General features: G+C 45.9%; 1 protein-coding gene across 2 annotated transcripts in view; it reads right to left on the bottom strand.

Annotated features, from left to right (window-relative positions):
* Positions 1–800: 800 nt before the first annotated feature.
* Zzef1 (zinc finger ZZ-type and EF-hand domain containing 1) overlaps positions 801–24,138 on the bottom strand; it is a 132,538-nt gene continuing 109,200 nt past the window's right edge. The window contains exons 43-55 of one of the 2 annotated variants that reach the window (XM_031354332.1): positions 21,828–22,027; positions 20,116–20,235; positions 18,322–18,513; positions 17,385–17,485; positions 15,667–15,802; positions 15,215–15,574; positions 13,507–13,650; positions 12,040–12,208; positions 11,215–11,313; positions 10,427–10,592; positions 5,492–5,645; positions 4,771–4,842; positions 801–3,299 (exon numbers count right to left, since the gene is read on the bottom strand). In XM_031354332.1, coding sequence (XP_031210192.1) covers positions 3,219–3,299; positions 4,771–4,842; positions 5,492–5,645; positions 10,427–10,592; positions 11,215–11,313; positions 12,040–12,208; positions 13,507–13,650; positions 15,215–15,574; positions 15,667–15,802; positions 17,385–17,485; positions 18,322–18,513; positions 20,116–20,235; positions 21,828–22,027 — 1,994 coding nt within the window. In that variant the 3' untranslated portion in view covers positions 801–3,218. The remainder of the gene's footprint in view (positions 3,300–4,770; positions 4,843–5,491; positions 5,646–10,426; positions 10,593–11,214; positions 11,314–12,039; positions 12,209–13,506; positions 13,651–15,214; positions 15,575–15,666; positions 15,803–17,384; positions 17,486–18,321; positions 18,514–20,115; positions 20,236–21,827; positions 22,028–24,138) is intronic. The other variant, XM_031354333.1, reaches the window with a different exon arrangement.

Below are 24,138 nucleotides of genomic sequence, written 5' to 3'. Positions count from 1 at the left end.
AAGGAACCCCACTCCTATCTTTTGCTTTAATAGCTGTGTATTGGCTCTCTGGCTACTTGCCTTTCACCCAATGACAGCAGACTACAGTGGGGTCTCCAAGCTCAGTGCTTTGCCAGCTTGATAGGATTAAGAATCCTTCTCATAGCACAGTGGTTCTCGACCTTCCTAATGCTACAACATCAAGTTGTGGTGACCCCCAACCATAAAATTATTTTTATTGCTACCTCATAAATATTTTGCTACTGTTATTAATTGTAATCTAAATATCTGATATGTAGGATATCTGTTTTAGGACCCCTGTGAAAGAATCATTTGACCTCCAGAGGAGTCGTGACAGGCTGACAACCACTGCCCTAGAGCCTCCTAGCAGGTGTCAGTGTCTCTGTGGCAGGAATGGCTCACAGCCACCCCGACTGCAAGAGGAGATGGAAAGGAAGCATCCCAGAGACAGAAGTGAGATTACCAGGATGGTGCTCAAGGAAGGCACCACCCGAGGATGGAGGACGGATCCCCTGGATGGCCACAGTGAAGGGGAAGGCTCTCACAGTTCAGCCACTAGAGGCTGGACCCTGAGGGGTCTTCTGGACTCCTTCTCACAAGCAGGCAGTGATGAGGTTCTGTAAATCCCATCTGTCTGTCTGGGCATACACTTCAAAGTATATTTCACAAGAGAAACTGAAGGGCCAGGCATGAGAGAATGGGCAGGCACTGTGGGTTTCAGGCAAGCCTGGAGGATACAGCAAGGTCCTTCCATGGAGGTAAGGGAGCAGGGAAGGGAAGAGAAAAGGGAGAAATCCACACAGAGTTGTACTTTTTTTATATAGAATTTTTACAATATATTTCTCTTCATTTGCATATCTTATCCACAACTTAAAACATTCTTTTTACAGGCTGAACTCACTCAGCTGATATAATCAAAATTCTTTCTCTCAACCAAATAAGAAAAATTCAAAATCGTAAACCCGTAAGAAAACAAATTAAAAACGATGATGAAAATAAGTCACTCCTCTCATTAGAACAGTGTCTGTACAATATATATGATTTGGAACAGAATTCTTTATAGATTAGGCACATGTTTCCATGACCCCTTATGCCTGCCAGTTTTGTCTCAGTCCAGGCAGTCTTGCCTCCTAAGAGTCAAGGGGACATTGGCCTTGATGGAAATCCTTTGGGACCTCCTGCCCCTCGGCTGGGGTCAGGAGACATTGGCCTGGCTCAGCAGTGCCACCCAGTGGCCTAGAGAAGCAGAGGCAGTGGGCTGCAGGTGGCCAGGTCAGGAGGGACCCTGTCAGAGAGCAGCTGTGTTGTGTGAAGAAGGGCAAACTTAAGCTCATTCTATGCAAACTGAAGCACGTAGAGAAAACAGCAAGCAGTGAATGGAGAGGAGCTATGGAGTCCAGCGTTTATTTACAATTGCTCTTCCTGATGGAAGGGTGGGAGGAGAGTTGAGGCCACTGTCCCAAGGGAGGCCCCCAGCCTTGCCCTGCCCTACCCATCTGCTCTCTCTACTCAGTCTGAGGTGTGGAGGGGTGCAAGTGTGCCATCTCCTCCCCCATCTTCTAACTGCTGTGTGACCTGAGCCACCGTGAGTGAGGCTTCTTTACCATGTACCGAGACTTGTTCTGACTCTTCTCTGAGACCTATGTGGAGGGAACGGCATGCAATGGGGGCCTTCTCTGGGGTCTAGGCAGCTTGCAAAGCGTAGGTGCTTTGGCAAAGAGCAAAAGATGAGAAAGAAGTTCCTCTGGGCCAGCAGGCACCATGTCTTACACCATGGCACCTGGACCAAGATCCCTCTGATGTCAGGGTGGTGGACCATAGGTCACTCCATTTGTTTCTGTTTTTATGACCCTTCCCCTCCCATCTGTGGCCACTTTTCCTGTGTACTGGGGTTCATCAGATAACCTAATTCTATGACTGGGCAGGAAGTGGAGCCAGAAGGCACAGCACCTTTCCACAAGATGCTCCCACACCTGCAGGCTCAGGTTCTGCCAAGGTATCCCTTGCCAACTCCCAGAAGGGTCTTCAAATGCCAAAGGGGCAAGCCTGGCCACAGCACAAGCCAGCCAAGTGTCCCTGGCTATTAAGAGCCTTTTTTGCATCATGCCTGGGAAGTGGGACATACCTCTGGCCCAGATACCTGCCCTTCAACAGCAGGTGCCACAGGATTCTCTCTTCCTGAAAGTCCACAGCCTGATGCCAACCCAGCATCCCACTCTGTGGCTCTGGGGGAAAAAGTCATCAGCACTTCAGGGCAAGTCTAAAGCCATAGAAGGAAATATGCAAAAGCATTCACTAGAACTAATGTAGTTATTGCTAGACAGGGGATGGCTAAATAACCAGGCAAGAGGGCCAAGGTGGTAGGTTGCTGATCACCATGACCTTAGAGTAGAAGTATAATCAGGTGTGTCCTGACTTCTGAACAAGGGCTTCTCTGAGGGTACTGCTGGCACCGCAGGTGCTGGAGAATCCCTCCATTTCTGTTACTTCCACACATACCAGTTTGTCCCTAGGCATTCCCTTGGGGAACTCTCAGAGAGTTGGTGTGGTTCTCTTCTAAAAACATGAGGGGAAACCAAAACATACTAAAACAAGTGAAGAAATACAGATGTGTGCTGGGAGCTATCATATGGGTGACAAGCAGACCAGAGCCTGTCAGCTGTTCCCAAGGGCACTTGCTCTCACTGTGAGTTGGCCAGCTGAGCTGTGGCATGAAGAAGATTGCTTGGGAACTGGTGGTGGCTGGGAGGTGCTCATGTTGGTTGTGGGCTGGTGTCCCAACTGCGCCACTGCTGCTACAAGCTGCAAGTCTTACTGCAAAGGCAGCTCTGGGTGGGTGTCGCTTTCTCCTGATGGCAAGACTAGGCAGCTCTCACTCAGTGGAGACAGAATCCTTTCAGAGACTGCTTCCAGGTCCTCAGTGCTCTCACTCCCCTGGAAGAGACTGGCTTCTGTTCTCTATTCTCTGAATAACTTTCCCAAGGCCTCTTGATGGCTCTTCCTGAGCCACTCTGCACTGCTGTGCCTTCTTGGACATGTGGCGCCTGCCTGCACAGTGGGCCTTTTTGATGAGGTGGCTGCCTGGCATCCAGACGAGAGCAGGGAGTGGGCTCAAAAAGAGCTGGGTGCAGAGGCTGCAGGGGTTTCCTGAGCAAGGTTGGAGGTCTGCTATAAACCCCTGTAGACAAATTATCAAGTCCATGCATATCACATTGAGGCTAACACTCAACATTCCAGAGGCGGGTGGCCTTGTTTGGGTAGTTGATGGCCAGGCTGATAGCAGCAATGTTCTGCAGAGCCTGTGGAGAGAAAGAGCAGTTACCAACATCAAGAGCCACTGACTTCCTCACCCTTAAGTCTAAGTTCCACCACTGGAGGGTGATGAGGTGAGCCAGAGGTAGTCCCCTTACCCAGTGGCTCAAAGGTAGAATGAGAAAGGAAGCAAAACCAGAGTCCACAGGAAAAGCCTGGGGTAGGTAATAAGCAACCATGGGCCACAGCAGCAGTTTAGTTGCTACAGCAGGGGTCTGGGAAAGTCATATAAAGGAACAGAAGGGAAGCACAGAGATTCACACAAGAAGTGAAGAGCCAGTGCTAGAGGAAAGGTAGCCATGGGGAGCTCATAAATAGTGTAGGGGAAGCAGCTGTCCTAGAAGGACATGGCTAGAAGGAAGAACACTAGTGAAGAAACTGGCCAGCTGTGGGGAGGGTTACAGGGCAAGGGGGACGAGATATGCATAGGGCAAGCATGAGGGCCAGTCAAGCCCACAGGAGAGAAAGCTGGAACCAAAGCAGCCACACATCAAAATCTCTTATAGCACACCAAGAAAGCAAGGGCCATAGTAGCCAGTACAGATGCTGCTAAGAGATCTCAGCAGCCCCACCTGCTCTTTTCCCTGTTTTGGTAGGGAAGCCCCAGTTCTGAACAAAACACTTTTAACCTTCCACACAGAGCCTTCCTTGAAGATCTGGGCTTTGGGAAGAGTCCCAGGTGGATGCCTACCTGAGTAAAGTTCTACAAGCAGTGGAGATCCCCCATCTGTCTGTTCTAGTCTAGGGCACACTTCCTTTTCCAGGATGAATACAGGGCAGATGAGTACAAGAGTCCAGCTTTTGTTGACCCAGACATTAAAGAAGTCTACAAAAATGGAACTAGGGTCGCCATCCTCAATATTATTTTGTTTTGAAGAGATCTTTCCCAAAACACATTAACATGAAATGTGTTTACTACTGTCTTAAAAATTGAAGTGATACATAAATGTTTAACTATTGTTCTAATTTAGACACGTAAGTCTAACTGCTAACGATGCACACTGATGTATACAGGGTAACAACGAATAGCTTTCTTGGGTCCTCTATCATTTGTCAAAGAGGAGTTTTCCAGCCAGGGAAGCAAAGTACATCCAAAAAAAATCTAAAAATATCTAAAATCTAAATCTATGGAAACTTCCAAGATCAGCCAACTAGTAGTTAAGTGAAGGCACTGGCTGTTTTGGTTTTACAGACACAAATTCTTGCTAGTGTCTTCTGACCCCACAGTTTAATATGAGTGACAGTGATAAATGAGGCTCCCTGCTCTTTCTGAGAGCAGAAGGAAGTGACTGAACTGCAGCTGAGCTCCATGTAAACTCTGGCAGGGTCTGGACCTGTCTTGCAACTCTAACTCAGCCACTCTCACAACCCCACCCCCAGTTCCGGCAAGTGAGGGGGTGTTATCTGTCACAGGAACATGACCTACAGGCCAGCTCTTTGGGAAAAGGGAGGAAGTACCTGTGCTGCACATCGGAGAAGGTGGTCCTCGGTGGTTAAGGCCAGCAGGTACTCCTGCAGCAGGCCAAGCTCCTGTAAAGACAGCATGGGCTTCTTGAGTGATGGAAGGCAGGAGGGCTGAATAGAGGACACCCATGGGCAGATGGGAGCCTCCAGGGGGGTAAGCAAGCTCACTACGAGGCACCTGTGATACCACACACTCACAGCCATGAAGGAGCCTAGCTGGAAGGACCAGGGACCTGGTTCTAGGGCTATCTCTGATGCCCATAGGGTGACCAAGCAAGGTACTGTTGTCATGTCTTCCTAAGGAAGACAGGCAAAGGACTTGTGAAAGGCCCTTTCATGTGGCAATTCAATGAGTCTATTGTGCCTAGGAGAGAAAGAAGAGGAGGAAGAGGAACAAATCTGTTTGATTTTCCAGAAGTCCCTGTTGTCAAGAGCCAGTCTAAGGCAGTCCTTAGCCCCATTTGGCTATAGGCCAGACAAAATAAGCAATCCTAGTTGACCTGAGGTTCTCTCCTCCCAGGGCTGGGAATATGGGTGTGTGTTCTGTGGATGCTGGACTGCAGGCCCAGGTCTACCTCCTTGTGAAGTCTGGACAACCTGGGCTTGCAGGCTTGGGTGTAAAACTAGTCCTGCCACGAACAGGAACTGGTAAAAGCATACAGAGGTACAATCCTCTCTGCTCAGACTTCAGGGCAAGAGGTGGACACATCCTTACCTGGGCACGGTTCTCAGTGACAAAGAAGAGCTCAGTGAGGGCTCGGTGTAGGGGCAGGAGAATGCCAGGCTGTGTCACATCCTCAAATAGGCCATACTCCATGTGAGTAAAGAGCTGCCACAGGGGCTTCAATAGCCCAAGGTCACAGAGGTCACTGGAGGGGGACAAGCATGGAATCATTTTACTGAGAAGTAGACCACCCAAGAAAGAAACTGCAGGTCAGGCTCTCCTTTTTCCACCCCATAGTAATATAGCCACCTCAGTTCTTTCTGAAATGGTCACACAGTCATCAACAGTAAAGAAGGAGCAGGGTAGTGCCTCAACCCCAAAAATGGCTCTAAAGAATCCAGAGGGCTGCAAGTGTGTCACAGGGGTCACTGCAGTTTTTCTTTTAACTGTTTTTAAATTTATTTATCATTTACTTATACATTTACTTATTGGGGGAGAGAGAGAGAGAGAGAGAGTGTGTGTGTGTGTGTGTGTGTGTGTGTACCCTAGCATGGTGAGCAGAGGCCAACTTGAGGGAGTTGGTCCTTCCTTCCCACCATGTGGGTTCTGTGGATCACACTCAGGTCAGCAGGCTCAGTAGAAGTATCTTAGCCCAGTGAGCGAACTTGTTGCCCCTAATTGTGTGTTTTAAAAACAGTCCCTATAAAGACCTAGTGACAGCTGAAAAACCTCCAGGCAAATGTGTTTTATTTTGTTTCACTAGGTACCCTAGGCTGTCCTTGAAGTCTTCACAATCCTTCTGCCTCAGCCTCTCAAATACTGGAATTACAGGTGTGAACTACCATGCAGCTTTAAGCTAAATATTAAGTGGAAAAAGTAAGGTATAACATATCACATATAAAATAAAATGTACAAATGAAAAAACAAAGAACTAGTGAATGGACAAGGAAGACAAACATTATTTTGATATTCAATTATAAAACAGAAAATATACTTGCACGAGTGGTGGCACTGCCTACCTTTCCTCCCACCCACTCAGGAGGCGGAGGCAGGTGGATCTCTTGTGAGTTTGAGGCCAGCCTGGTTTACAGAATTTGTTCAAAGACAGCCAGAACTACATAGAGAAACCCTGTCTTGAAAAAAAAGGAAGGAAGGGAGGCAGGGAGGAAGAAAGGAAGGAAGTTAGGAAAGAAAGAAAGGAGGAGGGAAGGAAGGAAGGAAGGAAAGAAAGAAAGAAGAAAGGAAGAAAGGAAGGAAGATACTCTTGAATCTTTCTTTCAAAGATACAATTATGAAAAAGAAAATATACTTGCAAGCTTGCTGGACCTGAAGTCCTGCCTCTAGGAGAAGACCTAATCCTTCTCAGACCTGTGAGGTGAGATCCCTGAGTGTTTGAACCTGCAGGGGGTGGGGCTGTGATCTCAGGTCAAAACCTCTCAGAAGAAAAAAATAGGAAATCAACAATCCTCTGGGCTCACTACAGGATACACATGTGTATACATACACACATACAGTGATTCTACCTTTCTCTTTTAGAGCGTGAAGACTCTCAGAGGACTCTTCTCCTCTGAGTGCTGTCTTTTCCATCATTTCCCCCAAAGGAGCACACGTTCATAAAGTGAAGAGATGGGTAAATTCAGTGGACTTGTTGGAGGCACCTGCGGGGCTGCCCTCCTCTGAGACTGGCCCTCTCCTCTGGCTTCTATTACCCTCAGCTCAGGAAGTCTTTAACTTTCCAAGGAGCCCATGGGGCAAGGCACTGGGGAGTAGGTTGTGTGTCTCCCACCCTTAGTACCCCCAGGTCGTCCTACAGGTTCATAATGGAGGGATACAGGGTGTCGTGTTGGCATGGAAGGGCCAGAGGGAGGTACATGAGAGTTCCCCCAGGCTCAGGCGTGCAGGAGAGTCCTTGCTGGAAAGAAGACTGGCAGAAGCCAGAAAACTGTGGAAAGTCCCTGTACCACAGCCAGAAGGGCCTGCCAGCCCGAAGACCTCTGCAATGTGACATTGCTTATAGAGTATACCATCCAGGTACTCTACTGGGAGCTCCTCTGGAGTTAAATGGCATACAGTGTCTGCATAAGGGGACATGGTACTAACAGCAAGCACCTCTCTCACCCCTCTCTCACAGCCCTCTCTCACCCCCCCCTGCTGCCAGCCTAGTGAACCATCACTTTCTCTTCCTTAAAGGAATCTTTTCCTTTAATTTTAAAAAACTATCTTCAAAAGCCAGGCAGTGGTGGCGCATGCCTTTAATCCCAGCACTTGGGAGGCAGAGGCAGGTGGATTTCTGAGTTGGAGGCCAGCTGGTCTACAGAGTGAATTCCAGGACAGCCAACTATCTTCCTTTTTACTTTGAATATCATCACCTCTCACTGACTCATACAGTATGTGTATTTTATCCACATACCTAAAAAATACAGGGAAGAGCAGCTCCTCCTGCTCAGGGATGTGGGTGGGATGCATGGCTACTGTGTATACTGTGGCACAGAAGCCACAGCCTTTTCTTCTGAGAGGATGGTGAAGCTACGGCCACATTCCTACTTCTACTCAACACTGCAGCAGAAGTCCTGTCAGAGTAAAAGGCCAAAGCCTGCTCTTGTGAGGGAGCACTGAGAGAGAGAACTAAGACTTGCCATCACAGATACCATGACTGAGAGTGGTGGCCTAATCCACACCCTCGCTCAGAGAACATGTCGAATATATGGTAACAGGCCAAAGTGATACAGCAAAACCAAAGTCTGAGACAGTGTAGCCCAGGCTGGCCTTAAACATTATTTAGCCTTCTGGGTGTTGGGATTATAGGCATAGACCATCATAACCAGCAAAAATTTTAAATAATAATTATAATAACATAAAAACATTAAATACCTAGGAATATACCAAAAAAAATCTGTATGAATTGTCTACAGAAATGTATAAATGACTTTAAGGGCCTACACAATGGAAGAAGAGAAAATGGCTGCGGATTAGAGGATCAACATTCTATGGAATTTGATTCCCCTGACACTGATATCCAGAGCTATTAGGAGGCTGGGGGTGTATGTGGCTCAGTGGTAGAGTTCCTGCCTACCATGTGGAAGACCATGGGTTCAAGTCCCAGCATCACAAAAAAAGTTTCACTGGCCATGGTAGAGGTTGGGAGTAGGAACAACAGGGTCCAGATATGCATACAAGGGTGATGGGGACATAGAAAAAAATGTTTTTCCTTTTTCAATTTGAGACAGGAACTCACTATGTAGCACTGGCTGGCCTGGAATTCATTATGTAGACCAGGATGGTCTCCAACCCACAGAGACACAACTGTTCTGCCTCCTTGATGGGATTAAAGGCATGTGGCATCACACCAGCTTGAAATACATTTTTATGGTTTTGTGTATATGTGTTTGTGTATGGCCTGCCTATGTATGTATTCATGTGCATATGCGTACAGATACTGTGAGTGTGCTTGTGGAGGCCAGAGGTCAGCATCAGGAGTCTTTCTCAGTCATTTGGTACTTTATATTAATTTCTTTATTAGATACATTCATTTCATTTTATATGTGATTATTTTGCCTGAAAGTATGTGCACTCATGTGCATGTTTGGTGTCCTTGGAGGTCTGAAGGTGACATTGGCTACCCAGGAACTGGAACTGGAGTTCTGGAGAATGAACTACCATGCAGGTGCTGGAACTTGAACCTAACTTCTCTGGAAGAGCAACAAGTGCTCTCAACTGCTGAACCATCTCTCTGGCCCCATGAGCCTTTTATTCTTGAGATGAGTTCAGACTTCGCTGGTTCATCTAGGTTGGTTGGCCCATGAGTTCCAGGGACCTACTTGTTGCTACTCTCCTTCTCCAATGCTGAAGACCTGAACTGTAGACACTGTAAAGACTGAACCTTCTCTCTATCCACCACCACCACCACCCCTTTTGAGACAGGGTTTCATGTATCCTGGTCTGCCCCTAATCTCAATATGTAGTTGAGGATGACCCTGATCTTCTCTGTATGTGTAAAAATTAATACCAAAATTAATATAAATGCCAATATAAAAATGGATAGGTAACCTTTAGTCAAAAAGACTTATAAATCATTAGAAAATAGGTAGGCAATTAGAGTTAAAACCACTCAGCATAGTCAGTGCTGCACACAGGCTGATCTCTGAGTTTGAAACCAGTCTAATCTACATAGGAAAGTTCCAGGCCAGCCAGAGCTACGTAGTAAGACCCTGTCTACAAACAAATAAATCAAAAGTGAAAAAACACACCCCTAACATAGGTTAGGGATACCAGGGTATACCTGAAATCCCAGGGCTAAGGAAGCTGTGGTTGGAGGACTTAGCTCTAGGCCAGCTGGGGCTCCATATTGAGCACTCATGTTTTTTGTTTGTTTGTTTTTTTGTTTTGTTTTCTGAGACAGGGTTTCTCTGTGTAGCCCTGGCTGTCCTGGAACTCACTCTGTAGACCAGGCTGGCCTCGAACTCAGAAATTCACCTGCCTCTGCCTCTCAAGTGCTGGGATTAAAGGTGTGTGCTACCACTGCCCGGCGAGCCCTCACCTTAAAACCAAACACCTAAGACAATCTTTAAGTAAAGAAGCAAGCTGAAGGACTTCCACAATTAAATGATTAGATATGTAAATCTGCCATAAGTCTGTAATCTTTAAGACAGCAACAGGCTACAGACAAGAAAACGCCCAAAGTTATGAAGATGTGAGACCAGAGGTAACAGTGCAGAGTGCTCAGGTCATAGGTGGATTTAGAACAATCAGAGAACCAGAGCAAAACACTAAAACTCATCCCAACATTCATCCCAGGTGAATGATAGATGTCATGTGAAAGGAAAGGCAGGTAAGGTTCTAGAGAAAACCAGCAGATACCTTTATGACCTCTGAATGAAGCAAAAATTACTCAAACAGGACATAAAAGCCCACTAACTTAAGGGAATGACAATAAAATCACATTCAAGTAGGAGCGGGTGTCTCCAGGGACTGAGCCCAACAGCCTACCTGTGGCTGCAGCATTGCACAATCCTCAGCAGTAAGTGGATGGCTTTCAGTCGCTGATGACCAGTCTGGCGGCAGGCCACACCCACCAGCCATTCCCAGATCTTGCCCAATGGGAGGTGAGGTACAACCCTTTCTTCAGACAACATCTGCTTCAAGATTTCAAACCCTGGTACCACCCCAAACACAGACATTTTAAAAATAATTATTACATTAAAAGTTTTACATTTTTTTGTTTTGTTTTGTTTTTGTTTGTTTTTTTTTTCAAGAGAGGGTTTCTCTGTGTAGCCCTGGCTGTCCTGGAACTCACTCTGTAGACCAGGCTGGCCTCGAACTCAGAAATCTGCCTGCCTCTGCCTCCTAAGTGCTGGGAATAAAGGCGTGCGCCACCACTGCCCAACTAAAAGTTTTACATCGTGTAAGCCATTCACATTTTAGTAGATAGGGTGAAATCTTACAAACATTTAAATTCTGGCTGGAACTAAACTTTTTTTTTGTAAAATAATACAAGAACAACATTCTCAGTTCCTCATTTTTGCAAAAGGCCCAGGCAAAAAAAAAAAAACCCCAAGGATCTTCTTTTACATGGTGACAGAAGGCTCTTTTATCTTACCATTCAAGTGTACAAATAGCCATCCATGACCTTGTGAAGAAAGCCGGGTTGTAAGACACATTTGGAAGGTCTAAGACACAAGACTTGCTCTGATTTTAACAGAAGTCAGGAACATAATGACACCTCTGGCCAGTATGACTGGCGAGCAAGCATGCAAACAGAAAGTGGGAGCACACACCTGTCTGGAACCGCCCCAGGTGTCCTGCTGTCACAGTGAATCGGTATCCCCACTCAGTGTTGCTCATGTCCGAGGTAAATCGGTAATACAGCGTATCTCCTGGGTCACAAACCAGAGCCAGGTCAGGATATGGGAGCAGCAAGGATAGCAATTTCTCATTAAACACATAAAGCGCAGTTTAAAACCTGCCAACAATTCCTCTTCTAAATATTATGCTTTTTAAAAGTTTGTTTTCCTTTTACTTATTTTGGGGTGAGAAGTATGTGCGAGGTAGACATGTACATGCTAAGGTATGTGTATAGTTGGTTCTCTCTTTCCACTGTGTCGGTCCCGGGGCTTGAACTCAAGATGATAGGCTTGGCAGCAAAGTGTCCTTACCACTGAGTCATCTCACTGGCTTTCACTAGTATGTTTAAATGCTTCCACATAGAGCTGGGGAGATGGCTCAAGGGACAAAAGTGCTAAGCCTGACAACCTGAGCTCGATCCTGGGATCCATGTGGAGAAGACTGACTCCAACAAGTGGTCCTCTGATCTCCACAGGTGCACTGTGACACATATTCAATTCATCAAATAAATAAATGTGGGCTGGAGAGATGGCTCAGCAGTTAAGAGCACTGACTGCTCTTCCAGAGGTCCTGAGTTTGATGGTTGTGGTGGCTCACAACCATCTTTAAAAGGATCCAATGCCCTCTTCTGGTGTGTCTGAAGATAGCTACAGTGTTATTCACATACATAAAATAAATAATTTAGAAAATATTTTTAAAATGTACACAATATTTTAAAGGAAGAGTCTGTAGAGAAACCTTTTTTTATTTTTAATTACCTGGAAGCTCAAAATCTTTCCACTTCTGTTGCGATCCACTGAAGTTGTGGCGGTCCTGCTGAAAGTCACTACTGCTGGACATGGCTAGTTCATCGCAGCCCTCCTCGGTGTTGCACTGAGGGTCAAATTTGATTGAGAGGTAGATTGCGCCAGGAATGTGAACTTTATCCTAGAGAGGGAGGCAGAGAATGCTTCTGTCATTGTCACTAGCTGCCACTATGGCTCTTACTGTAACCAGGGACATGGAGCATAAACCAGCAAGCCAGTCCCTTCCTCCAGCTCAATCCAGCCAAGGTGTTGAACAAGGACTCTGTGAGGGTGGAGCTCAGTGGGCAGCCAGAATAGGGTATTTACAGGGAGCTTCTCTGGGAAGGGACACATGAGCACCAGAGTGGCTCAGCAGGGGCCACTGGAAAGGTGGGAGCTGCACTGGAGAGGTCTGCATGCTCTGAGCATGGCAGGGAGTGTGGCTCGAGTGGGGCCTTAGAGGCTCTGCCATGACCATGTGTACTCAGGAGAGGTGTCCAGACTGACTCTGATCTTTTTTTTTTTTTTTTTTTTAAAGACTTATTTATTTATTATATGTAAATACACTGTAGCTGTCTTCAGACACACCAGAATAAGCCGTCAGATCTCATTACAAGTGGTTGTGAGCCACCATGTGGTTGCTGGGATTTGAACTCATGACCTTCTGAAGAGCAGTCAGTGCTCTTCCCCGCTGAGCCATCTCACCAGCCCCTGACTCTGATCTTATCCTGAAGAAGAATCACAGCTGCTGAGGAGCCAGGCCAGGGGCTGAGTGGGGAGTATGGGGAAGGTGCAGCGACAGGAGGCCCAAAGGCCAATCCGGGGCAGTCGGAAGACGGGATGATCCATTCTGCAGTATAACTTGGCATCTGAGCAAATGAGGTGAAGCTTGGGAACAGGGGAGAGAAAAGGCTTAGAAGGACAGGGTGAGGAGGTTTACATCTCTGTGAAATCATGTCTCAGGTCATCAAGTCAACTTCTGAGCCAGCTTCTGTGTCCCTGTCCCGGCTGCCATAGGCTATTCCCTTAGAAGCCCAGGCCTTGCTAGCCCCAACATGTCTAACGGGCTAAGGAAAGGTGCATGGCATGAAGTCAGTGAGAGCACCTGAGATGGCCCATGTCTTCTTAACTTTCTATTGAGGCACAAATTCAGGATGGAAGAGACGAAGCTTTGAGGGCTAGTCAGTTAAGGAGGTTGACTCTATATCCCCATACAAACTTACTGCTGGAAGCTGAGGAAGATTCACTTGGGAGAGCTTGCTACGGGAAAAGGAGACTCTCCTCTGAGGCCAGAAGCCCACATTTTCCTATTGACACACCTCAGTCTGGAGAAGGGGAAACCTAGCTACCCAGAACTCTTGGCTTTAGACAGGAGACAAGGAAATACGTTCTTAGGGTTGGTGAGAAGAGGGAGACACAGTTTCTGATGTTCAGCTGTACCTCAAAGCTGGTGTTGTTGTTATATGGATGTTTTGATTCCCTCACTTGCACTTCCATTCCTGGTTCCTCCATGAACTGACAGGCAGCCAGAGCCATGGTCCCCAGCATGTTCTCTCGGCAGCCCTGGAGTACTTTCTGTAGGATCTGAGAAGATAGAAAGTGGGTAAGGGCAGGGCCAGCTAGTGTCGTCAGGAGGAAGAAGGAGATCCACTCACTCGAGGGTACTGGCAACCATCCAACCTGCCCCCAAATGCAACTCCAGCCCTCCTCTCAACAGGCCCTGTTCTGATCAGAATAATTACTTCTGGAAGGCCTTCAAGAAGAGAAGTAGTCATGGATGTTCCAGGCCCCTAAAGCACTCACCACCAAGCAGGTAGAAGGAGCTGTAAGTATACATTACAGCACACAGGGTGGAATGGCCAAAATGAGGAGCTCCGGAGACCAATGGGCAAAGAAGCACATGCCTAAGACAGGGGCCAGCCAAGGCAGTAGCTGCCTGCCACTGCTCTTCATGGAAGGTAGATGAGGCTAGAGCATACTGCCAGTGCCTGCAAGGCTGTGATGCTAGCTAACCATCTAGGGTTTGCAGAAACCAATGGTCCTAGGTGGGCAAAACAAGGGTCAGAGAACACATCAACCTCTCCATGCTCAGCACACTGCATGGACTGGCATGACTCATGATTTCTGCACCTGAACTTGAGGAGAGAGTGACTAAACCTGCATCAGAAGGAATGAGTGCACAGGGATGCTAAAGTGTGGACCAGGATGTTTTCTGTGATGCTGAGCTCTCTGCTTCTATGCAGTAGGACGTGGAAAATGGATTCTGACCCAGCATTAGTTAGATATTCATGTATATGTATGCGTGTGGCTTGAAGATATATAAACACATCATATTCATACATGTGTCTGTGGAGGCAGATAGTAACAGAATTGGAATTGTAGAATCCCTCAGAATTGGAGTTGTAGGAGATTGTGAACTGCCCAGCATGAGTGCTGGGACTAAACCTATGCCTTCTGCAGGAGCAGCACGTGCTTGTAACTACTTAGCTATCTCTCTGGCCTCACAGCATTATTATAAAAGAAAATAAAGAAGACCGATATAAAAACAAAACAGATGGGGTGGAGACAAGGCTCAATGGTTAAGAGCACTGGCTGCTCTGACAGAGGTCTCTAATTCAGTATGCAGCATGAACATGAATGCTCACAATCATTTTAAACTACAGTTTTAGGAGATATGATACCCTCTTTTAGCCTTTGAGGGCATAATATACACATGAAGTACTTACATGCATGCAGAACATTGTACACATAAAATAAAAATAAATTAGAAAAGAAAAATCAAAACACAACATGGTCTCCAACTTAAAACTCCAAATTGGAGAACTAGGCTAAACAGAATCTCATGGACTCTGGAGAAATCTCCATCACCCAGAAGCCAAAGTCTTGGATAAGCCTCTACAAACAAGGTCATGGGGCAACCAAGGCAGAAGGCCAAGGCAGGTTTCCAGGGACTCCTGCTGCAAGTGTTCTCTGTACTCACTCAGGTCTGTGCTGTGAGCTCAATTCCAGAAAACCCATGAGCCAGATGAGAGCAGCCCTTATGTCTGCTGTATTCACTCCTGTCAAGGGGCTATACCATTCAAATACCCCAGGGCCAGAGATATGGAAGAGGAGCAGAGAGGAGCCTGGGCTGAGCAGAGATGGCTACCTTCTCCCACTGGTGCTTTTCTTCCAGCTGCATGAACATATCCAAAATGTAGGTCATATGTGCAGGGCCACTAAGCTCCAGGATGTCTTCACTCACTGGCACATGCACTGGCCACTCGGCCAGCAGGGAGGCAAGCACATGGCGAGCATATAGGACCGCTGTGGCCTCGTTCACACGGAAGAGGTAGTCCCGGACAGCCCTCTTGCTCTTGCAGTTCAGCTCCTTGTGCAGGAGGGCAGCACTCTTACTCCGGCGCTGCTTGGCATAGCTCTGCTGCAGCTCGCTCTCTGTGCTGGAAATCAGCTTCTGAGTCACAGGGTTCGATTCAGGAGTGGCTTGGTCAGAGCGTGCAGGCCGGGACTGCAAAGTCAAGACCATTGTTACAGAGGCCCAGCCTTCTCACTATAGGGGGCAGAAGTGCACACATTTTGATACCAAGACAGGTGACATACCAAGCATGGCAAGATAATCATGTCTGTGTCCACAGCTTTGGCGCTCTGCTCCTCCAGCCTCAGACTCCTACTGGGTTGCCACCTCTGGGCCAAGGAGCGAATCCTCTCATCTGTGGTGAGCTCATCCCCATCAAACCTGAAGGGGAGCCCAGTGATAGGCACAGAAAGTGGAGGAGACGAGAGCTTAAAATACACTGCACTTGTTAGAAAGGTACCCAGGGCTATCCTCTCACTATTACCCCCTCCCCCCAAGCTACATCACCACTTGCTGTACTTTGCAAGCTAGAGTCATAGCTTTCATCCACTCATGCATACACATACACTTCCATGCATGTCCTCACGGCAGAGATGTAAACTGTCCCCATGGAACCACTTTCCTCTTTATCTTTATTTTTCAAAAATTACTTTTTATGTTTTGTCTACATTTATGTCTGTATATCACATGCAGGCCTGACCTCAAAAGGTGCTAGATTCCCTTTAGCTAGTGTTAAAGATGATTGCATGCTACCATATGGATGCTGGGGATGATATCCAGGTCCTCCACAAGCCAACAAGTGTTCTTAACAACTGAGCTATCTCTCCAGCCTATCCATCTTTCTTTCTTTTGGGATATGTGTATGGGAAGCTGACCTCATTACCTCGTTGTACTCCACCTTATTTTTAGAGACAGGGTCTCTCTGAATCTGGAGCTTCCTGATTTGGTTAGACTGGCTAACTAGCAAGCTTCAGGAATCCATTTCTCTCTCCCCACATTCCCATTACTAGAGTTATAGACAAGTCCTGCCAGGCCCAGCTTCTCCATGGTACAGATCCTAATGCTTGTGTGATACACACTTTATCAAGTGGGCCGTCTTCCCAGTGCTCCCTTTCTGTCTGCCTCTGGATGGTTACGTGAGAAAAGCCCACATTCTGTGTGCTTCAGTCTGAGGGCCTCCTATGGTTTCAGTTACAGCAGCTTATGCTGTACCCTGATTGCCGTCCTCTCACAGTCCCTCTCACACAGGATTTAAGTAATGCATAGGGTAAAATAGAAACATGGAAGAAGTGCACAAATTCATTACACATTAGAATAAAAAGCTAAAGGACTAAGGAGGTAGCTTAGCATGTACAAGGCTCTGGGTCTGAGACCTAGCACTGCAAAAAGGGAGGGAGGGGACAGAGAGAAGCAAGACAGAAAGAAGGTAGGAGGAAAAGATGTGTGTGTGGGAAGGAGAGATACCAAAGCCAGGCCATGGGGAGAGGAGAGGAGACTGGGTGGTAGATATGTAAAGTTCTACACAAAGTCAGAAGATGGATTCTGGAGCCATCTCTGAACTTCCTGGCCAAGAGAAGGTTATATTGTTAGTTATATAATCATTCCTGTGGAAAAGTCACAAAAAATAATTTACACTGATGAAAACATGGGAGCCAAAATCTCTCTCGAGCCACAGCACCTGCTCTGCTCTGCTCTGTGCCATCTGCTCAGTGGACGGCAGGAGATATATCTCAAGGTCTGTACCTGTTAAGAGTGCACACATGACATTCTCAAAGGAAACTGGCAAACCCTTAGAGATGTTCCAGGCAAGTGGCACAGCTGCCTTTCCTGTGGCATCAGTAAGAACTCTAGGTCAGTCCCTTGGCTGCCTGGCCTGTCAGGACCTTTCTCCAGATCCCCTGGCAGCAGGTGAAGGTTCCTCATTCTCACTTGGAACATGTAAGTGCATCTCAATGGTCTTTACCTCTTCTGAACCTCTAGGAAGAAAGAATCGGTCTTTTTCATCTGAAGTTCATATATGGCCCGGAGAATGTGCAGTGGAGCATTGAGGGCATCATGAGCCATCTGGAGGCATGGAAGAAGGCAAAAGACAGATATGAATATGTTCTTTAAGACATAGACAATATGCACTCCAAAGTGATGAAACACTATTTTGGGTTATCCAGGTTATAGCTGAAGAACAATATGGAGGTACTTTTTAAAAGCATATCAAATTTTGAGTACTATGATATGAACTATGAAATGTGCAGTACTATTTAAAGCCACTTTAGGTGCTAGACAAATGGCTCAATAGTTAAAAATACTTATTGTTCTCACAGAGGACCTGGGTTTAGTTGCCACCACCCACAAGGTGGTTCAGAACCACCTGTGACTCCAGTTTCAGAGCATTCACTGACCTTTTTGACCTGCTACAGGCTCCTGAATGCATGTGGAACATATAAAACCACACAGGCATACACCATGTACATAAAATAAGTCAATCTTAAAGCCCCTACAATGATATAGCTCTGCTATTGTTCTAGATATTTTCCGTATACAATAGACTAAACAGGAAATGAATTTTTAGGACATCAAATTGAGTAGTTAAAAAGTTCTAAAAATTTATTTATGTGGATAGATGTTTTGCCTGTATGTTTGACCGCGTACCAATGTATAGCCTAGTACCCACGGAGGCCAGAAGAAGGTGTTAGGTCCTCTGGAGTTGGAGTTAACAGACAGCTGTGAGCTCCCATTTGGGTGCTGGGAATCCAACCCGGGTCTCCTGGAAGACCAGCAAGTATTCAACCACTGAGCTACCTCTGCAGTCCTTAGATATATTGAGGATGAAGCATAGCCTGAGCCAAAGAGAACCCACTCCTTTGATGCCCGTGCTCTACCCACATGATGACCAATGAACATACCAAGAAGCATATTCTGGTGGGTTCATCCAAACTTTCAAGAGGGTCTAGCTTCTTCTGTTCTGTTTCTCCAGGGCTACTAACCGGCCGGTCCGGTTCTTCCTCTTGGTCCCCTCGTTCATCTAGCTCCAGGTCTCCATGTTCAGTCAGAGTGTTGATCTCCTTTTTTGACGAGTACAGCATGATGGACAGAATCTACACTCATAGTCAGTCAAGCAGAGCAGGGAGACAAGTGTTGAGCGAGTGAGAAGATGACATAGGTCTCTAATTACTTAAGGGTATAGAGGTTTAAGATATTAGAGTACACATGTGTCCGAGTGATTAGTAAAGGACGATGAAAGCATGTTCAATTGTACTTATTACAGGAAATGCTGCCGGGCAGTGGTGGCGCACGCCTTTAATCCCAGCACTTGGGAGGCAGAGGCAGGCGGCTTTCTGAGTTTGAGGCCAGCCTGGTCTACAGTGTGAGTTCCAGGACAGCCAGGGCTACACAGAGAAACCCTGTCTGGAAAAATCAAAAAGAAAACCAAACAAACAAGGAAATGCTAACAAAAACTATGCAAGTTCTTGTGCTTATTAACTTTTTTTGATAGCCCAAATGGGTATTATTCTTTTCCAACTTGTTTTGGAGAAATGTAACTATTAAGCTATTTAAAATGTTTATATTGGGGCTAGAGAGATGGCTCAGCAGTTAAGAGCACTGACTGTTCTTCCAGAGTCCTGAGTTCAATTCCAAGCAATCATATGGTGTCTCACAACCATCTGTAATGGGGTTTGATGCTCTCTTCTGGTGTGTCTGAAGCCAGCAACAGTGTATTCACATACACTAAATAAATAAATACTTCTTTTAAAACATGTTGATATCCTTTTGACCTACTAGCTCATCTTTTAGAAATGACAAAATACATAAAAAAAGACTGTTCAAAATATAGCCAATGAAGTATTAATAATGGCAGAAACCTGCAAAGCACTTTCTAGTGTATACATGGCCATTAAAAAGGGTGATTATGGGAGCTGCAGATACAGCTCAGCAGTTAAGAAGAGCACTGGATGCTTTTCCAGAGGACTTGAGTTCAATTCCCAAAACTCATATGGCAGCTCACAACTCTCTGTAACTGAAGTCCAGGGCAACTGATGTCCTCTGGCATCTATGGGGCACCAGGCATGCAAGTGGTGCAGACATGTCTGCAGGCAAAACACTCATACATATAAAATAAAAATAAAATGTAAAAAAGATCCTCTAAGATCCTAGTTACCCATTAATGTGTTTTAGCACATTTCCCTTAGATGTAAGCAGACCCAGAGCTGATTCTTCAAATGCAGGCATCTGTGGAAGTGAGGGTGAGGAATACAGCACACCCTGGCAACACTTCCTCCCTCATACTTGACCTTGAAGCCTCAGGGAACTTCAAGAATCCCACTAAGAAACATCTAAGGCCTCCTAAGAGGAGCAACAATAAAGTGAGATTATAGACTGAAGTCTTACATAAGATAAACACGAGTGTGGTCGTATTTACAAACTGTTTTTAGCTCAAAGGAACTTTAGGAGGGAAATAGTAATTCAAAAGCACATTTTATTATCATAGTATAATGGCCAATTATGTGTTTCTACAAAATACTCCTCTAAGGTTCTTTGAACAAACACCCAATTCATTTTCCTGGCAGGGGAGGACAGGTGTCAGGATCCCTGATTCAGGAAGGCAGAATCAAGGCTGGGTTTCAAAGCTGCCCAGAATGAGAATACACAGGGTGGAACTAGTTGGAACAAGCTAACTCTGCTTAATCCTTCCTCATTACCTCTAGGTCTCGCAGGAGCCAGGTCTTACTGAAGCCAGTCCCTTTGCTGCACTTCTTCACCAGGAGCTTTAGCAGATCGGTCTGGAGAAAGGTGGCATGGGTCTCTTCAAAACCGTGAGCCTGCCAAGCCAAGACAGGGATTTGTAGCTGCTATAGAGTGATGGTTAAGGTTGGACAGAGCGCCAGCTTTTCCTAGAGCCCAGTCTCAGCTGATGACCTTCCAACAGAAATGCCAGTCAGTAGGAAAGCACTCCAAATCTTAACCATGAGCTGTTGCTCCTTATTCACTCCGTGTTCTTTCACTGAACACTCTTGAGATCTATTTACGGTCACTTCCTCTCTCTTTACTTTCCCAAAAGTTTTGAGGTTAAAATCCAAGCCCTAATAATTATGGCTGACTGGGTCCTATAAAACTCCATGTCTGCTTCTTTGGCCTCATCCCCTAGGCTGCACGATCTTAAAGACCTGGAGGTCCTTCTGCTCTGTGACTATCAATGCCCTGTCCACTTCAAGGTCTGAAACTTGCTATCTTTTCTGTCCATATTACCCAAGGCTAACTCCATATCTGCCACCTCAAATTTCCCTTTTTGAAAGGCTTTCTGACACAGAGCTGTCTTCCTTCAGGCAGTTCCTCCCCTGGCCTGGAAGACTCTAAGCCTCATGAAAGCACAGCCCTTCTTCCTAGCTCACCACTGAACACCCAGTTCCACTTGGTTCTTGGTGCTCAACAAATATCAATAAACTGAGTGAGCACTCACAGTGGTGCACACCTTGATCTTAGCATTTGGGAGTTAGAGGCGGGCAGAACTCTGAGTCTAAGGCCAGCCAGGTCCACATTTTAAGTTTCAGTCTAGTCAAGCTACATAATGACTACCTGTTTTTTTTTTTTTTTTAAACAAAACAAAACAAAACAACAAAAACCAAACCAAACCAGAACTGAATGGAGATTTAAGACATTTAAGACTTCTGCTATCAGGGAGTCACTTTCTTCTTTCCTACTAGAGTGGAAACTCAATCAATAGGGTAATATTGACAACTACACCTCAGGGCTAACCAGGGCTGGAACGCCAAGCAGAAAAGTCTCTGGTGGTGTCTGAGTCCCCACAATGACCTCCTACCAGAGCTACCACTGAACACTTCAGTATCAAGGGGCAATAAACTTCAGCTGGGATCCTTTCAAGGACAGCTCTGTAAGGAAGATGATCCTGCAAGTAATGCTAATGCATCTCCTGGAAAGAGCCTTCCTACTCTCCAGTCCACTAAGGATCCAAAAGGCATCATAGGTCAGGGCTTCTATTCACCCCAGATAACATCTACCTCTAATCTAGCTACTTCCTCCCAGACCAATGGCCACACCTATCCCTTGAAGCTCCACGGGATGCCAGCTTCCTTTATTCTTCCCTGTATTCCTATAATAACCCAGAGAAGCTCCTGTTAGATGGGAAGAGACAAACCTTTCAGTCTAGTTTAATTCTCCCCTGACAGGATTATATCTCCATGAAGCCAACTGTGTTTAAGCCCATGAAACAATACTAGAAAAACTGAGACTCAAGCCACTGGGAAAGTTCTGCTTCCTCCTTAAAGCGATCCTTGTGCAAGCATTTCTCAAAACAGCCCATTGTTAACCATTCATCCAAATCAGATGACATTTCCTCCTGATTAATCCCCTGCATATAGGTAGCTTTGTGCAAATGGAAAAGGCTCACCATTACCTTTAGTGTTTTATATAAACCTTTGAGAGCCAGGGACAGGACCCAGGTTGCTTCCACTGCCTCGGGACAATGGCTGTCCACGCTGGTTTGCAGAAGGTGACTGGCAATAAAGGCAAAGTGCTGGGAGTATTGGGTCAGCTGAGACTGAGAGGTGCCACCTTCTTGTCCTCCTCCCTTCTGGACTAGCTGGTAGTCCTTCACTGAAGCATCATGTCAAAAAGGAAAAGAAAGGCATAAAGGATACTGTTAGTGCCCCTTGCAGCTGCATTTCTCCACAGGCCTCACTAAAGCAAGGACTGCAGAAAAAGGCCTCACAGCTTAGGTCCCCACTATATTTATGCCCAGTTTGCAGATGAACACAAAAGTGGTACAGGGATACTTGCTCAGGAAGAAACTGAGGACAAGTCACAATACGAAATTCTTATTACTGTGCACAAGCAAGTTATTGCCCAAAGTGTTGTGATGACTGTTTTGGTTTTCAACTTGACTACATCTGGGACTAACTAAAACCCAAGTGGCTAGGTCCACCTGTGAGGGATTTTCTTCTTAATTAAATCATTTGAAGTGGGAAGATCCACCTTTAATCCCGGCCACACCTGCTGGCAGCCTAGATAAAGGGCACGGAAGAAAGAAGCTTGCTGTCTTTGCCTGCTTGCCTTCACTCTTACGGGTAAGTCCATTCCTTCAATGGCATTAGAGCTTGCTTCTTTGGGATTCTGGCATATACTGAAGATCAGATAAGACTTCCAGCCTCATGGACTGAGCAACTACTAGATTCTTGGACCTTCTGTTGATAGACAGCTATTGTTGGGCTAGCTGGACCACAGCCTGTAAGTCACTCACATAAATCTCATAAATCCCACATATATTCATTCATTCAATTCTGTTCTTCTAAAGTACCTTGACTAATGCAGATTTTGTTACCAGAAGTAGTTCTAGAGCAACAGAAATATAAGGATGAAATTTTTTAAGTATCTGGAATAGGCTTTCCCAATTTCCAACACCTACAGTTACCAAAGCCTCTCTCTCCAGTTACTGAAGCCTCTCCTGAGAACTTATATTTTATACACTTAAGGAGATAAATGCATTTGATTATCCTGATTGACTAATTATGAAAGGCAACAGATTTGGTGTCTTGGTATATAAAACTTTTGACAATCTGTGGAAAAATAAGGAAAACAATGCTGCTGGTTGGTTGCTCTTGGTATCTCTGACAAAGGAAAAGAAAGAGCTCCATGACAGAGTTAGCCAACTCCCAGCATCTCAGAATATGGTGAAGGGCTATGAACTCAGTGATGAAACTGACTGGCTCCAGATGGGTGTAAACAGTCTACAAGTGTCTAAGTGTTCTCTGGAAGAGAATCTTCTCTCCAGCAGCCACAGAGCTTAAGCTGTAGGAAACCAAGCTGAGGACCTTGTTATAAGACCGGCTAACTTGCAACAAAAATTCAAGTCCCAGCCTTAGGGGTGTCGGTGGTTCAAGTCTATCATTAACTGGCAAAGAACGGGATCCTGTAACGGGGGTGGGGAAACACACTGAAGTTGAGAACTCTGAACCCTCACAAGGGTTTGTCTCACCTGAGAAAATAGTCTCTTCACTCTTAGCACTCTCAGTACTTCTGCCACTGAAATACTGCCCTTTCCACCTTTGACTGAGGAAATTAATCCTTCATTGTCTGCTAAGCCAGAAGTGACCTTCTCTGAAAGAGATGCCAGGCCAGGCAAACTGGGTCCTTCAGGGTCCACCAACAGTTGCCTCTAGACCAAATTTAAGGCAAAGCAGGCTCCTAGGGGGGAGGTGGAAAGTGCAGTCTGTGAGGAGGGGTTCTACACCACTAAAGATCACAAAGAGTTTGCTAATTCACTAAAGCAGAAGTCTGGGGAATATGTGTGGGATAACGGCAGAGGTATAAAATTGGGTTTATTGATATGGACCCCCTGAGTGGAGATTCAAGGTTTAATATGGATGCTTAGACAAAAAAAAAAAGTGTCTAAAGTTTGTTTTATTGGTCTGAAGCAGAGAAGGAGTTGGAGATGCCTGCTATCTCTTGGCTTGGTGTCGATGAAAGGATTTTAAGGCTCAGGGAACCTGAAGTGCTAGGGTGAGTACACTGTATAAAACCTAACCCTCCACAATGGAAAGGCCCAGAACACATGCCCTTCACTAATCCTGTAAGATATGAAACAGTAAGAGGGGCACCAGAACATTTAAAGGGCTTCGTTGTTGTTCTTTTCCTTGTGCCAGACCTTAGGTTTGGAGTCTCTGCTGTTCAGCTGTATGAAAGATGGACATAGTACTACCAGAGGACCC

This window comes from Mastomys coucha, unplaced genomic scaffold, assembly GCF_008632895.1.
Source record: "Mastomys coucha isolate ucsf_1 unplaced genomic scaffold, UCSF_Mcou_1 pScaffold5, whole genome shotgun sequence".
In the NCBI taxonomy this organism is placed as follows: Eukaryota; Metazoa; Chordata; class Mammalia; order Rodentia; family Muridae; genus Mastomys; species Mastomys coucha.
This window is presented reverse-complemented; position numbering and strand designations above follow the sequence as displayed.